Here is a 13163-nt window from a genome sequence, read left to right on the forward strand (position 1 = left end):
GTTGTTCCTGGCCAATGGGGGCTGTGTGGAGGGGGGAGACTGGGTTCTGTGGATGGTGACTAGCAGCAATATTTCTCGTGGTCCAACATTAGATCACTCCAATGGGCCGCATGCAACCCACAAACCGCAGGTTGCCCACCGCTGCTCTGGAGGCTGCAAAAGTGGATTGGAGATTTTACAACAGTTTTACAAAATCTGTTGTGAGATTTTTCTGAGGATGTCGGACTTTAACACAGCTGGGCGCAGAAAGGGGGAGCCTCGCCCCAGTACGTTCACATTCCCAGCTCTGGTTAGGACTTTTAAAATAATGAAGAAAAATTGAACTAAAGGCCAGATCTAAAAGCCAACAAAAAGATCTAAAAGCCAGAACTAAAAGCCAAGCTTCACTCTCTGCAGGACCACAGCAGGGATGGGAAAAAGGCCAGGGTTGTACCCTCTTGATCCAGGGGGCAGTCTGTAAGTCTGAGTAGCCTCAGGGCATGCTATCTCCTGCCTCCAACACACATTCCCCTTCTCCTAGGGGGAATTGGAAGTGGTGGCAAAGAGCTAGCTATGCTGACTTTTTACCGTTGTGGGGGTGGGGTTCACCCTCGCTAAGTGTAGTCCGACACTCCTCACCCCCATGCTTAGGGTGACTATAGTTCCCTCTGCTGAATACAGGACACCTGATAAAATTACTCCTAATTAAGCTAGTTCTATGGCAGTCGGTCATACATTCACAGGGACTGAGCCCGTTACAAGGAAGTACTGCGTAGTTGGATGCTTTTTATATACCCTCTTATCTGTAAGGCTCTACAGTTCAAAGGAGGTGGCATGGCACACACACTCCTATACACCTCTCTCACATGGGGTGGGTGTGTCTGACTGACCCAACCCTTCCTGCCTGGCAGTTTCTGTTCTCCACACCGGGCTGGGCCCCCCGGACAGACCCGCCTCTCCTGGTACCTGGCACAGCATCTTCCTGGGGCAACATGTGGGAGGCGGAAATGCAGGGTCACAGGCCCCCTCCCCAGATTTCTGCCAGGGCTTTCACCAGGTGGCCAGCAGCAGCCTTTTGGCCCTGTGTAGGGAGGCAAGGGATGGGAGCTGCTTGCAGCTGCAGGGGAGAAGCAGAGGGAAGGGAGAAGGGATGATCGGGCAAAGCTCATCTCTTCCCCCCTGCCACTGCTCCCAGCTGGAAGTAGCTTGTCCCTTCCTGCCTGCACAGTGTCAAAAGGCAGCTAATGTCTCTAGGCTGCTGCTGGCCACCTCTGGTCCCCTCGCTACAGCGTGGGCAGGAAAGGGTTAGGCCCTAAGGATGCTGTGGCAGACATCCCCCCTATGCTTTATGAAATGCATGTGTGGACATAGAGGTACAGAACTCAAAAGGTGCTTTGAGCAAATGATTTCCTGTAACCGATCAATCTTCATGCCGTCACCCGCTGGGTCTGTGCATCTTATTTCAGTGCAGGTATCATTCTTGTGTGCAAAGTTAGACCTACGGAGGAGGGAATACTTCACGGGGTTTACATGTGTGAAGGAAAGTCATCAGGGGAGGCCTCAGTGTCTGGGCAATCCTATGCAAATAGCCTTTTGTCCGTACGTCTTAGCCGTGGTTGGTGGGGAGCAGACATGTGACTGCCCATGCAATAAGGCAGTGTTTCCCAATTGGTGGTCCGTGGAACCCCAGGGTTCCGCGAAGCAAACATAAGGGTTCCGTGAGAACGCAGCATTGCCCCGCCCCCTCTTAAAGAGACAGAGTACTTTGCAGGTTTTTTTGCTCAACCAATTCTGGCAGGGCTTTTTTTTTTTTTTCTTGCCAAATTTTACCCTGGGAACCCTAGGGGGGTTCCTTGAAATTATTTTAAGCTGAAAAGGGTTCCGTGGCCAAATAAAATTGGGAAACACTGCAATAAGGGAATTCCTTAAAAAGAATCAGAAGGTAGGAGGCTTTTGTCTTTGACTGTCTGGATACACCTGAGGAGGACCAAGCAGTGAGAAGCCCCAGAGAGCAAACAGGCCTTGTTAGCACCCGGGAATCACCCCCAAGGGGTTGTCCATGACCTCACCCCATCACAGATGCATAGAGGGCCACTGCCCAGGGAACCGGACTGCAGGGGCTGCGACAAACCCAGCCACAGAAGTGGCTCGGCAGAGAGATGGAGCAGGACTCAGGCCTGCGGGTGGGTGAAGAGGATGCTAAAGCTTCTGCCCTGAGGGCTGCTGAGGAGCCTGCAGGTTCAGGGTGAGAACAGGCTGGACATTGTCCCCCCCGCCTGCTACTCTGAGGGGAGGAGAGGCCTCCCACTGCCAGGGCTGTGCGGGGCTTTGGTACATGAAGGGTTTGGACCCTCCTGGCCAGGGGGCCTTGCACTTTTCCAGGGCACTAGCCCAGCCAGCGACAGTTGGGGGAGAAAGAAGCCTGCTGGCCAGACTGAACTGGCTGCTGCCTGGCACCCGCCTGCACTCCCCAACCACCGCAGCCAGGGAGCAAGGCCCTGCTGGTCAAGAGCCAACACGAAGCAGGGACAGCACCAGCGGAGGGGAGCAGCTGTCCCTGCGTGCTGCATGTTTGCCCTGCCACCCGCCTGGCACGCCCACCCCCCATCGGTCGGCCACTGGACCATCCCTCCCTCACCACTGGTGAGCTGGCAGCTGGTGAGCAGGGATCAGGCCAGCAGCAGGACCCATCAGTATTGATGGGGAGAAGACAGAAAATACGGGACAATTTGCCAGTTTTAAAGAAAAATCATGACACGCGCAGGAGGCCTAAAATATAGAATCATAGAATACTAGGACTGGACGGGACCTTGAAAGGTCATCGAGTCCAGTCCCCTGACCTCATGGCAGGGCCAAGTACGGTCTAGACCATCCCTGATAGACATTTATCTAACTTACTCTTCAATATCTCCAGAGATGGGGATTCCACAACCTCCCTGGGCAATTTATTCCAGTGTTTAACCTCCCTGACAGTTAGGAACTTTTTCCTAATGTCCAACCTAAAACTCCCTTGCTGCAGTTTAAGCCCATTGCTTCTTGTCCTATCCTCAGAGGCCAAGATGAACAAGTTTTCTCCCTCCTCCTTGTAACACCCTTTTAGATACCTGAAAACTGCTATCATGGCCCCCCTCAATCTTCTCTTTTCTAAATTAAACAAACCCAATTCTTTCAGCCTTCCTTCATAGGTCATGTTCTCTAGACCTTTCATCATTCTTGTTGCTCTTTTTTGGACCCTTTCCAATTTTTTTCCAAATATGGGCCTGTCCCTTTAAAAACAGGACAGCTGGTCATCCTATTCACACTATGACGTCAGCTTCCTGGCCCCTTTCAACCGTTCTTTTGGTGCCCAGAAGCCAAAGCATGGGCCAAACATCTGGCTGTGCATGTTCTTGAACTTGATCTATATTTAGGGTGCTAGTGCAGGGTAAGGTTGGGTAAAGATTTCTCTTGGCTCTTATTTTGCCTGAAGCATTTGCACATCCCGCAGGAGGCCCAAACTCTGCAGAAGATGTCCACGATTGCTCCTACCTACAGTTCTACCCACCTGCTATGATGTTGTCCAGGAGAGTGGTGGGCATGCAGAATATCCCCACCAACAAGTCGCTGACAGCCAGGTTCAAGATGAAGAGGTTTGTGACCGTTCGCATGTGCTTGCTCCTCAGAACAATGAAGCAAACCACTCCGTTGCCAAGCATACACAGGAGGAAGATGAAGAGGTAGGAGATGATGAAGACTGCTGCCACGGGAGGCTGATGAAGGTAGAAGTCCACATAGGAAACGTTGTATGTCCCATTGAAACTCAGCACGTGGGGCCCGCTGAGCGAGGAATTTGAATTCACTTTCTCATTCATGCTGAATTGTGCCTTGTAAGATTAAAAAAAATGATCTAGACGGTGCTTGGTCCTGCCGTGAGGGCAGGGGACTGGACTTGATGACCTCACAAGGTCCCTTCCCGTTCCAGTGTTGTATGATTCTATTAAAAAAAAACAAACACATATAATAATATGCCCAAGAGCTGCCGAAAAAGCTTCTGAGTGCCCATTTCCCATTAAAGTAGGCATTACGGTTGTACTAATCATCTTAACCTAGCTGTACAAACAATGATATTTGCACCATCCAGCACCTGCACGCTGCCCACTCATATTGACCAGGATGGATTAGAACAGCCTGAACAACCACAAATACCAGCCACGTTTTCTTTCAAAATACACAACGTGCCATGGAAGTTTTCCCTTCCTTCCTTCACTAACTTGGGTACCGTGGTTTCTGGGTGTCCAATTTGAGACAGCTTGGGCCTCCTGTTTAGACATGGCTTCTGCAGGCTGTGTTTAAAATTGAGCCTCTAAAATTAAGGGCCCCTTTAAAAAACATCAGACTCTCCATCTAGTACTCTAGATGCTAGCATAAGGAGATATCACTCATTAGAAACTTAGGACTCCGCCTTTTCCAATGGGAGGAGGCTTTTGTTTCTAGAAATTGGTGATCCCAAGATATCACGAGACTTTAAATTCAGGATATTTCTATTGTGGTGCCCATCGGTAGGTATTGAAAAGGGGACACTGCTGTTCTGTTTTCTGTGAACTGCACTTTTGAAGGAAGAGAAATTGCTACCTGCTTGCAAGAGCAGCTATCAGACTGTTGCTCTTTTGTGTTTTGCTTCAGGTGTACAGTATTAGTGATCTCTGGTCTCTCCCACTCATGGAGACTTTATATGAGTTGTTCCTTCTTTCCTTTAACAGGAAATAAGACATTTACACCAGGAAATGCATATTTTATGCTTAACACCATCTAGCAGTTAAGGTGCTGCCCTGGAACTCAAGATATCTGGATTCATTTCCTGGCTCTGCTGCTGATTTCCAATGTGACTGTGGCTAAGTCAAACTTAATCTTTCTGTGAGACAGCTCCCCATTTATAAAAAGCAGATAATATTGCTTTTCCCACTCTTTGTCCACCTCATGTATTCACAATGCAAGCTCCTTAAAGCAGCGTCACTTACTGTGTGTTTGTACAGCATCTCGTGCCATGCTGCTTTGATCTTGGCTGAGACTTGAAGGTACAACTGTAATCAAATTTACAAATAATAATAAATAAGGAACTATGTTTCCGAGAGCTGTATTTAATTTGCTTGCTTGTCAAAAGTTTGTGCCTTCCTTGGGCCTATTAGAAACCTAACCTAGTTGTGCATCATCCTGGAATGTAATCACGGGTGATAGAATATTTGTTAGCCTTAGAAATGAGATAGGAGTGTTTTGATGACCAGGCTATTGGAGTCTGACCAGATCAAACTTGTGTCGATCATGCCCTCAGCTATTTCAACAGTGTTGTTCATTATTCTAGGGAGGCCCTCAGAGACAATGTAATCAATATCGTTTTCTCTTCCTCACTGCACCCCAAAGAACCGACTTGTGAAACAACACAGAGTCACCTATAGAAAAGAACATTTTAAGCCAGGCTGTGACCCAGTTTGCTCAGCTGTGCCAAGGAGACTGAGCACAGCTCTGCTACTGAATCACAGTAATAATACTGCATTGATGGTAGCTCAATATAGAAGAGTGGCTGAGCATTAGCATAAGAATTTCACCGTTTAACTGTTTAACCAGGAAGCTGATGCTTATCAGTTTCTGTTAATGGTTAAACTCAGTTGCCTGGAGCCCATGGCAGCAGGGCCGGCTGCCAAGACCCCAGAAGTGGGGTGGAGCAGCACCCTTTCCTCCCTACCCCTCCATCCCCGTAAAACGTTTAACCATGTAACCGATAGAATTTTGAGCGGTTACACAGTTATTGGTTTTGCATATTTTTTACATCCCTACTGAGCATATCTGAATGCAGCTGGTTAACATTTCTACCTGAACCAGTCACCTGCCTTCAAACTTCTGAACATCTTGCAGAATTTCACACTGCAAAGACTTGGTCCAACATATTTTCCAGTTTTACTATGACAAAGTGGCTGCATGGATCACTTATCTGTTTCCATCAATGTTGGAAGTGTCGTTCCCCCCCCCCCCCCCCCCGACACACACACACTGCCACCTAAATATTAGGGCACTGAATTTGGATTTTAGGGACAGACTGTAAAGCTGTTACTCACACTGGGGACATTGTCATCAATGGAAGTGATTTATGAGGAAAGGGCTCACAATGTTAAGACTGATTTAATCAGTTAATGTTAAGACTGATTTAATCAGAACAGAAAAAACTAAGAGGTAGAACCCTCCCACACTCCACCCCCGCACACCACATGGGATGCTACTCACCAGAGTTGTGCAGCTGTAAAGGGAGAAAAAAGAAACAATACGGCTGTGTCTACACTGGCATGAATTTCCGGAAGTGCTTAAAACGGAATACTATTCCGTTTTCAGTTTTTCCGGAAAAGGAGCGTCTACATTGGCAGGCTGCTTTTCTGGAAAAGCCCTTTTTCCGGAAAAGCATCTGTGGCCAATGTAGATGCGCTTTTCCGGAAAAGAGCCCCCGATCGCCATTTTCGCTAGTGTTAGCTTTTCTTTTGCTTAGGGCTACATTTTGTCAATTGTTCAAAAGGGAAGGGCTCTGGTTACTGATCTCAGAGGAAAGGGGTCAGAAACTTCAGAGGAAAAGGGGATCATATGATCCAAAATGAGGGATTTGCCAGGATCATCTCCAATAGATGCTGTGCGGGAGATAGTACAGTCCAATGTGGGTACAAGGAATGCTACAGAACAAAAGGTTGGTCTGGAAGGGGATGCAGTCACCAGGGCTGTGTCTACACTGGCCACATAACCCGTAATAGCTATGGAAATGAGAGAAGTCAGAATAGGGAAATGCGCGGGGGATTTAAATATCCCCCGCGGGATTTAAATAAACATGGCCGCCGCTTTTTTCCGGCTTGGGGAAAAGCCAGAAAAGAGCGTCCAGACTGGCGCGATCCTCCGGAATAAAGCCCTATTCCGGAGGATCTTGCAAGTAGGAATAAGAGATCCTCCGGAATAGGGCTTTATTCCGGAGGATCGCGCCAGTCTGGACGCTCTTTTCCGGCTTTTCCCCAAGCCGGAAAAAAGCGGCGGCCATGTTTATTTAAATCCCGCAGGGGATATTTAAATCCCCCGTGCATTTCCCTATTCTGACTTCTCTCATTTCCATAGCTATTACGGGTTATGTGGCCAGTGTGTAGACAGCCCCCAGATGTTCCCCACATGTCAAGAAAAGCATGGACATCAAACTAACCAAAATGGCTGACTTCAGTGGGCGCCATGGATACTTACCTACTGCCTCTGAAAAGCAGGCCTCAAGTCCCACAGCAAAGCAGCCTTGTTCAGAGAAACCTTCCAATGAAGAGAAAGAGGACAATTTTGTTATGAAACCCTTTTGCATTCGATGACTCCTACAGGGAGCAACTTTCCAGATCAGTGCCTAAAATATCACAGGGATACAGAATCCTTTACAGGCCAGATCCTCAGCTGATGTAAATCAGACTAGCTCTGTTGCTGGTCCAAAGCTTTTATATGAAACTATAAATAAAATTAAAAGGAGGAAAAAGCAGAAATCTCTGTGCCAGAGAGAAAATTTTCTTCAGCTTGTACCTGAGACACAAATTATCTATATCTATTAGATAGATAGATAGATAGATAGATAGATAGATAGATAGATAGATAGATAGATAGATAGATAGATAGATTACAGCTGACAAAATATTTCCACCACACTTTCACCAACTCTTGCCACAGGTGAGGGGGAGGGACGGGAGCTGAATGAAAAGCCAAGCCCCTGGTCAAGGTCAGGAGCAGCCTGGTTCCACAATCCTAGAAGGAGCAGGACCTCAGGCATAACCAGAGGGGCCCTCTTCTCCCCACCCTATCGGCAGGCCTGGAAGTCATTTTAGATACATCCTTTATATTTGCCGGCTGGATCCAGTAGAACTGAGAAACGCTGCATATTCATTTTTAGTCATAATCTTAACCCGTATCAGGCCCTTAACATGTGTCACCCACTCAGTCTAATTCCAGATTACACCCCCACAGATGTCTTGACATCTGCAGCAACTCCAGAGGCTCTGACCTCTTTTGAGCACTCAATGGTTCAAACAAATTCTTGGTTGTGTCTTTCAGATGGAGACTTTGAATCTCAATTAAATGAGATACAGAATAAGATCAGATTTCCGTCCAACGTCCCACTGCCAATTTGGAAGTCATTTAATTAAAATAGGCTTTGTTATTTATTTACCAGTCAGGCGTCTCTAACTTTAAGCCAGAGGAGCAGTGTTGATTTTAATTAACAATACAACTGACAAAAGACCCAAAAATAATAAATAGAAAAAGGACACTCTCAAGGCGCTTATCACATTTGGTTCTCTTGACTGGGATATGAATTGAACTTATGAGTATCCATGAGGGTCATGGGGAGGGAAGGGAAAAGTTGGCTGGATTGTCTCTTTGATCGAGAACTGTGACAGGTCCAAGAGTGGGAAAGTGTGTCAACAGAGGGAGAATACAAACATTGGCAAATAACCACCCCCTGGATTGGGCCTCGAATCAGGGTGCTGAAGAAGGGTTGTGTGCACCTCTGAAAACTGGGACGCTCTGATCCGGCAACATCAGTTCCAGGGGCAGAGTCCCCGTGTGCTGTGGGGTGTTGGGGGCGGGGCTGAGAGCCTGGCGCAATGCGGGGGAAAGGGAGAAGCCAGGACAATGTGGGGGAGGAGGAGGAAGGAAGGGGAGTCTGGTGCACTTCCCAGCTGGAGCTGAAGGGGTGGGAGACGGGAAACCCCTGCACGCAGCTCAGCTGGGCTGTGGGGGGGCCAGGATAGCCAATGCACGACCCAGCGAGGCTGCGTGGGGTGAGGAGGGAGCCGGGAAGGGGCTTTGCAGGAGAAGGGGAATGGGGCGGCAGGGCAGGGGTAGGAGCTGACAACAAGGTGGCCAGAAACAACCTCCCCTGGTCTGGCAAAATCCCTCATCCGGGACCAGTCTGGTCCCTAGGGTGCCAGACCAGAGAGGTCCAACATGTACTAGGAGCTGGAATGTGTACATTCCCACGCCAGCTCTGACCGAGGGAAAGTCTCCAGCAGCTTCTGGAAAGGCACGGCCAGCAGGAACCTACACTGCCAAAAACTGCAGCGTAGCTCGGGCATGTCGAGAGAGAGGTGCATCCCCACAGGGTTCAGGCATGTCTTTACCTGTCTAAGCAGCGCCTCACCATCTCCACTGCTGTTTATACCCATGCTAGGAGCATGCGCTGCATGTCCTCTATATGCCATCACAAGATCTTTGCAATATAGAGGAACCTCCAGAGCCAGGCTCTGGGTACATCATAGGTGCATGGGGATGGGACCTTATTCCACAGCGGGGCTAAGATAAGGACACATTCTGTCCCAGGAGAAACACCAACAGTGGGTGAGCAGCCCTGATTTATTTTAAAAGTCATATTTGGCTTCGTTTTGTGAGTAAGCAAGAAAAAAAATCCCTGGAGGTGTCCAGCTACCAACATTACACGTTGCTGCAGAGCCTCCCTGAGATAAGCTTCTTAATGAAAGAGGAAGGAATGGAGCAGCATGTGCAACGCCACAGCACGGGTTTGTCTTGCAGGGCAAACAAAGCACGGCAACGTACCCTTATCAAGCTACTGTGATTGCGCTAATCAACATGCAGGGCGTCCTCGCTATAAGTTGCCCCGGTATACGTGGGTTCCACACTAGCGTCGCTGAGGCTTGTGGGAACTGTCCCACTTTGAGTCCTCCCATCCCTCTCGTCTTTCATCGCGCAAAAAAAAAAAAAAAGACCAAACAGAAGTCGGCTGCAGGAAAAAAAATTCCCCATTTTGGCCGTGTCCAGACTCAGGGGGTTTTTCGGGAAAAGTAGCCTTTTCCCGAAAAAACTTCCCCTGCGTCCAGACTCAAGCCGCGTTCTTTCGAAATTATTTCGAAAGAACGCGGCTTTTCTTTCGATGGCGGTAAACCTCGTTTCACGAGGAAGAACGCCTTCCTTCGAAAGTTCCTCTTTCGAAGGAAGGCGTTCTTCAACGTAAAGAGGCCGTCTTCGAAAGAGAGCATCCAGACTCGCTGGGTGCTCTCTTTCGAAAAAGCGGATTTCTCTTTCGAAAGATCCGCCTGCAGTCTAGACGCGATCTTTCAAAAGAGGCTCTTTCGTGACGGACATGTACACGGCCACGCCCCCTGGTTGTGTACGTCAGCGCCCTGCCCCTTTCCCCACCCTCCATGGCACACTGCGCCACTCAGCTGGGCCCTGGTGGGGAAGCAAGCAGTCGTTTGGGGTCCACGCTCTCCACGTGTGGGGCCCAGCTGAGTGATGGGCCACGATTGGCACTACGAGCCTCTGGTCCCGTACAAAAGCTGGGCGGGAGGCGTGGCGTGACTGGGAGTCCCCGCCTCTGCCCCGTCCCACCCAGCTATTGCATGCAACCACAGGGCTCCCAAAGCCAATCGCGTTCCGCCTCCCAGTCACTCCCCTGCCCCCACCACGCTTTCCTCCAGCACCCAGCCGGAAATTCACAAAATACCGGACATTGCACATGTCTGGTTTTTTCTGAATTTTTCTACCGGACAGAGGGCACAAATACCAGACTGTCCAGTAGAAAACCGGACACCTGGCAACCCTAGTCCCGGCGGGAGCATCGATCAGCTGGGCCCCGGGTGGCAAGCGGCTGTTTGGGGTCCATGCTGCCCATGCATGGAGAGTGCAGACCCCAAATGGCCGCTTGCCACCGCTTGCTCCCCCGCCACGGCCCAGCTGAGTGGCACTGGTGCTGCGCCACTCAGCTGAGCCCAGCTGGGACGGGAAGGGGGGCAGGGCAGTGACATACACGGCCGGGGGTGGGGCCGTGTACGTCACCGCCCCGCCTCTCCTCCCCCGTGGTGGCCCAGCTGAGCAAGCAGCACTCGGCCAAGTGCCACGGCAGGAGGGAAGGGGAAAGGGAGAGACGGAGGGGAGAGAGAGGCAGGAGGAGGAGGAGGAGAAGAGAAAGGGAGAGATGGAAAGAGAGGCAGTATGCGGATGAGAGCTGAGAGAGAATTGGGGGAGGCAGTAGGAGGAGAGAGAGAGAGAGAGACGGAGCGAGAGAGCTCAGGAGAGAAGACCCGAAAATCCCATTTTAGGATGGGCTAATTGGCTAGTATTTAATATTCACAGTGTTAGCAAATGTGGCTGCTGGCTGTAAACTCGGCCACTGGAATGTTCCAGGGAGATGAACCCAGAAAGGGGCACACACAGAATGGAAGCAAATTGTCAGCCGTATTTTTTGCAGCGTTTAACCAGCTGTACGCCTCTCATTCAAACCTGCCCACCCGCCAGCGAAAAACACTTCTTCACGCCGAGCACGACATAAAAACCCTTTTATAGACTTACAAAGAAGAATTACGTGAAACAACCCACTTCAAGCAGAGGGAAACTGCACCTCACGCTCACAGTTGTCCGGCTGTGAAGCTTTTGTGTTGCTGTTAGATAGAATGTCTCTGGGGGCAGTGACTTTGAGCAGATCCTGGCCTAGTCTGCTTTGCACTGTTCTGATCGAAATAGTCATCCAAGGATTTTGCTAGCGCACGGGGAGTCCCCATGCAGGGCAGCTGCAAGCAATTTTTAAAGCAGGGTGCTAAGTGTTATGTCGTGGAGAGTTTCACTGTATAGGAAGGAATCAGTGGAAATGCAGGGAGCTTGAGTAGTTGCAAGTGTCCATTTTATCGCATAGCACAGAACTCACTAGAACAAGCCCAAACTAGCTGGGCTGACCCCAGTGACCTACTCAGTTACTCTAACAACAAGATCTATATCTACAACCCAATACACAACACGAAGGATGGTGTTTGTTATTACTATTTCCAGCCAGCGCATGCCGCAGCCCCCCCCACTTCCAGCGCAGAGCCAGTGTTGTCAGCCTCTTTGAGTCTGCGGCACAGCGGGTGTGTTGGGGAACACGTGGCCAGCTGTTCTCATTTCACCCAAAAGCATTCTGGGGCCGCTAGGCTTCTGCTCGACCAACCTCAGGCAGCAAAGCCGACAGATTCTGTGGGACCCGGGCAAGGTGGCGGTGGGGACTCCGCGCTCCCAAAAGGGGTGGGGCCAAGTGTGTGAGGGGCGGGGCCAAGAGCAGCCAGCCCTCAGCGCTGCCCGGACCGTGTTGCCTCTCCCAGCCCTTAGCGCCACCCGGTGTGCACAGTGCGGCAGCCCAGCAGCAATTCAGAGGGCCCTGGGGCTTGGACCCTTTTGAATTGCTGGGCCCTGAGGCAACAGCCTCCTCTCCCCTTCCCATCAAAAGGCCTGACCTCAGGGCTACTCTAACCCGAGTGCAGACACTCAGCGCAGTAAAGGGAGAGGTTCTCCCGTCACTATTAGGGATGTTAAATTGCAGTCAGTAAGCTAATCAAGTACTTGATGGAATTTCCATCGACTCCTTGATTAGTCGATAAGGGGGTTAGCGCCCAGGGCAGCGCAAGTCGGGACTCACGCTGGCTCCAGGATTGCTTTTTAAATGTAATAAGAGCCACCAGGCTCTTGCTACATTTAAAAGGCAAAGTCACAGTGGTCTGGGAACGGGCATGAGCTGGTACTCAGCCAGGCACGAGCCAGGACCCCCACTGCACCTCTGCCTCCCCTACCCCCCACGGAGACGATGCTGGGGGGGAACTGGCTTTTAAGCAGGCTCCCTCTAGCACTGGCTCGTGCTCCCTCCTTACTGCCTCTGAGGATGGGGGGAATGACTAATCGAGTAGTGACTCGACTACCCGATAAGCCTAGGCTTATCGGATAGTCGACTACTCAACTAGTCACTTACATCCCTAGCCACTGTGGGTTACCCACCTCCCCGAGAAGTAGAGGCTAAGTCAACAGTGACCTATGTTGACCGCTGAGAGATGTAGACAGGCAGATGTAAGTTTTCAGTGAAGACCAGCTTGGACACCAGAGAACAGTTCAACCAGTGATCGGGGCATAGAGCACATTTGATCCTCAGCTCCTGCAAGCTCAGCTTTGCTTGTTTGGATCAAAGGATGGATCAAAGGATGGAGCCCTTTGACTTTGTACCTGCCTGTAGAGTGCCACATAGCTCTTTCGTATCACGTACAGCTGAATTACAATAATCCTAGAAACTTCCTAAAGGGTCACTCAACTCAAAGTATATTTAGGCAACGTTGAAGGTGATGGCATTCTTGTTTACTCAGTAGCTGGTCTGAGATGAATGCAGAACTGTCAACCATTGTTAA

The 13163-nt window shown here is 50.0% G+C and overlaps 1 protein-coding gene across 8 annotated transcripts in view; it reads right to left on the reverse strand.

Annotated features, from left to right (window-relative positions):
* Nucleotides 1-13163, reverse strand: part of NPFFR2 (neuropeptide FF receptor 2) — a 40325-nt gene that overhangs the window by 6975 nt on the left and 20187 nt on the right. For 2 of the 8 annotated variants that reach the window (XM_075929402.1, XM_075929401.1), the window contains exons 2-5: nucleotides 7219-7278; nucleotides 4977-5039; nucleotides 4591-4709; nucleotides 3524-3952 (exon numbers count right to left, since the gene is read on the reverse strand). In XM_075929402.1, the coding sequence (XP_075785517.1) occupies nucleotides 3524-3830 (307 nt within the window). In that variant the 5' untranslated portion in view covers nucleotides 3831-3952; nucleotides 4591-4709; nucleotides 4977-5039; nucleotides 7219-7278. The remainder of the gene's footprint in view (nucleotides 1-3523; nucleotides 3953-4590; nucleotides 4710-4976; nucleotides 5040-7218; nucleotides 7279-13163) is intronic. The other 6 variants (XM_075929403.1, XM_075929400.1, XM_075929406.1 and 3 more) reach the window with 4 other exon arrangements.

The sequence above is a fragment of the Pelodiscus sinensis genome, chromosome 5 (genome assembly GCF_049634645.1).
Source record: "Pelodiscus sinensis isolate JC-2024 chromosome 5, ASM4963464v1, whole genome shotgun sequence".
Taxonomy (NCBI): Eukaryota; Metazoa; Chordata; order Testudines; family Trionychidae; genus Pelodiscus; species Pelodiscus sinensis.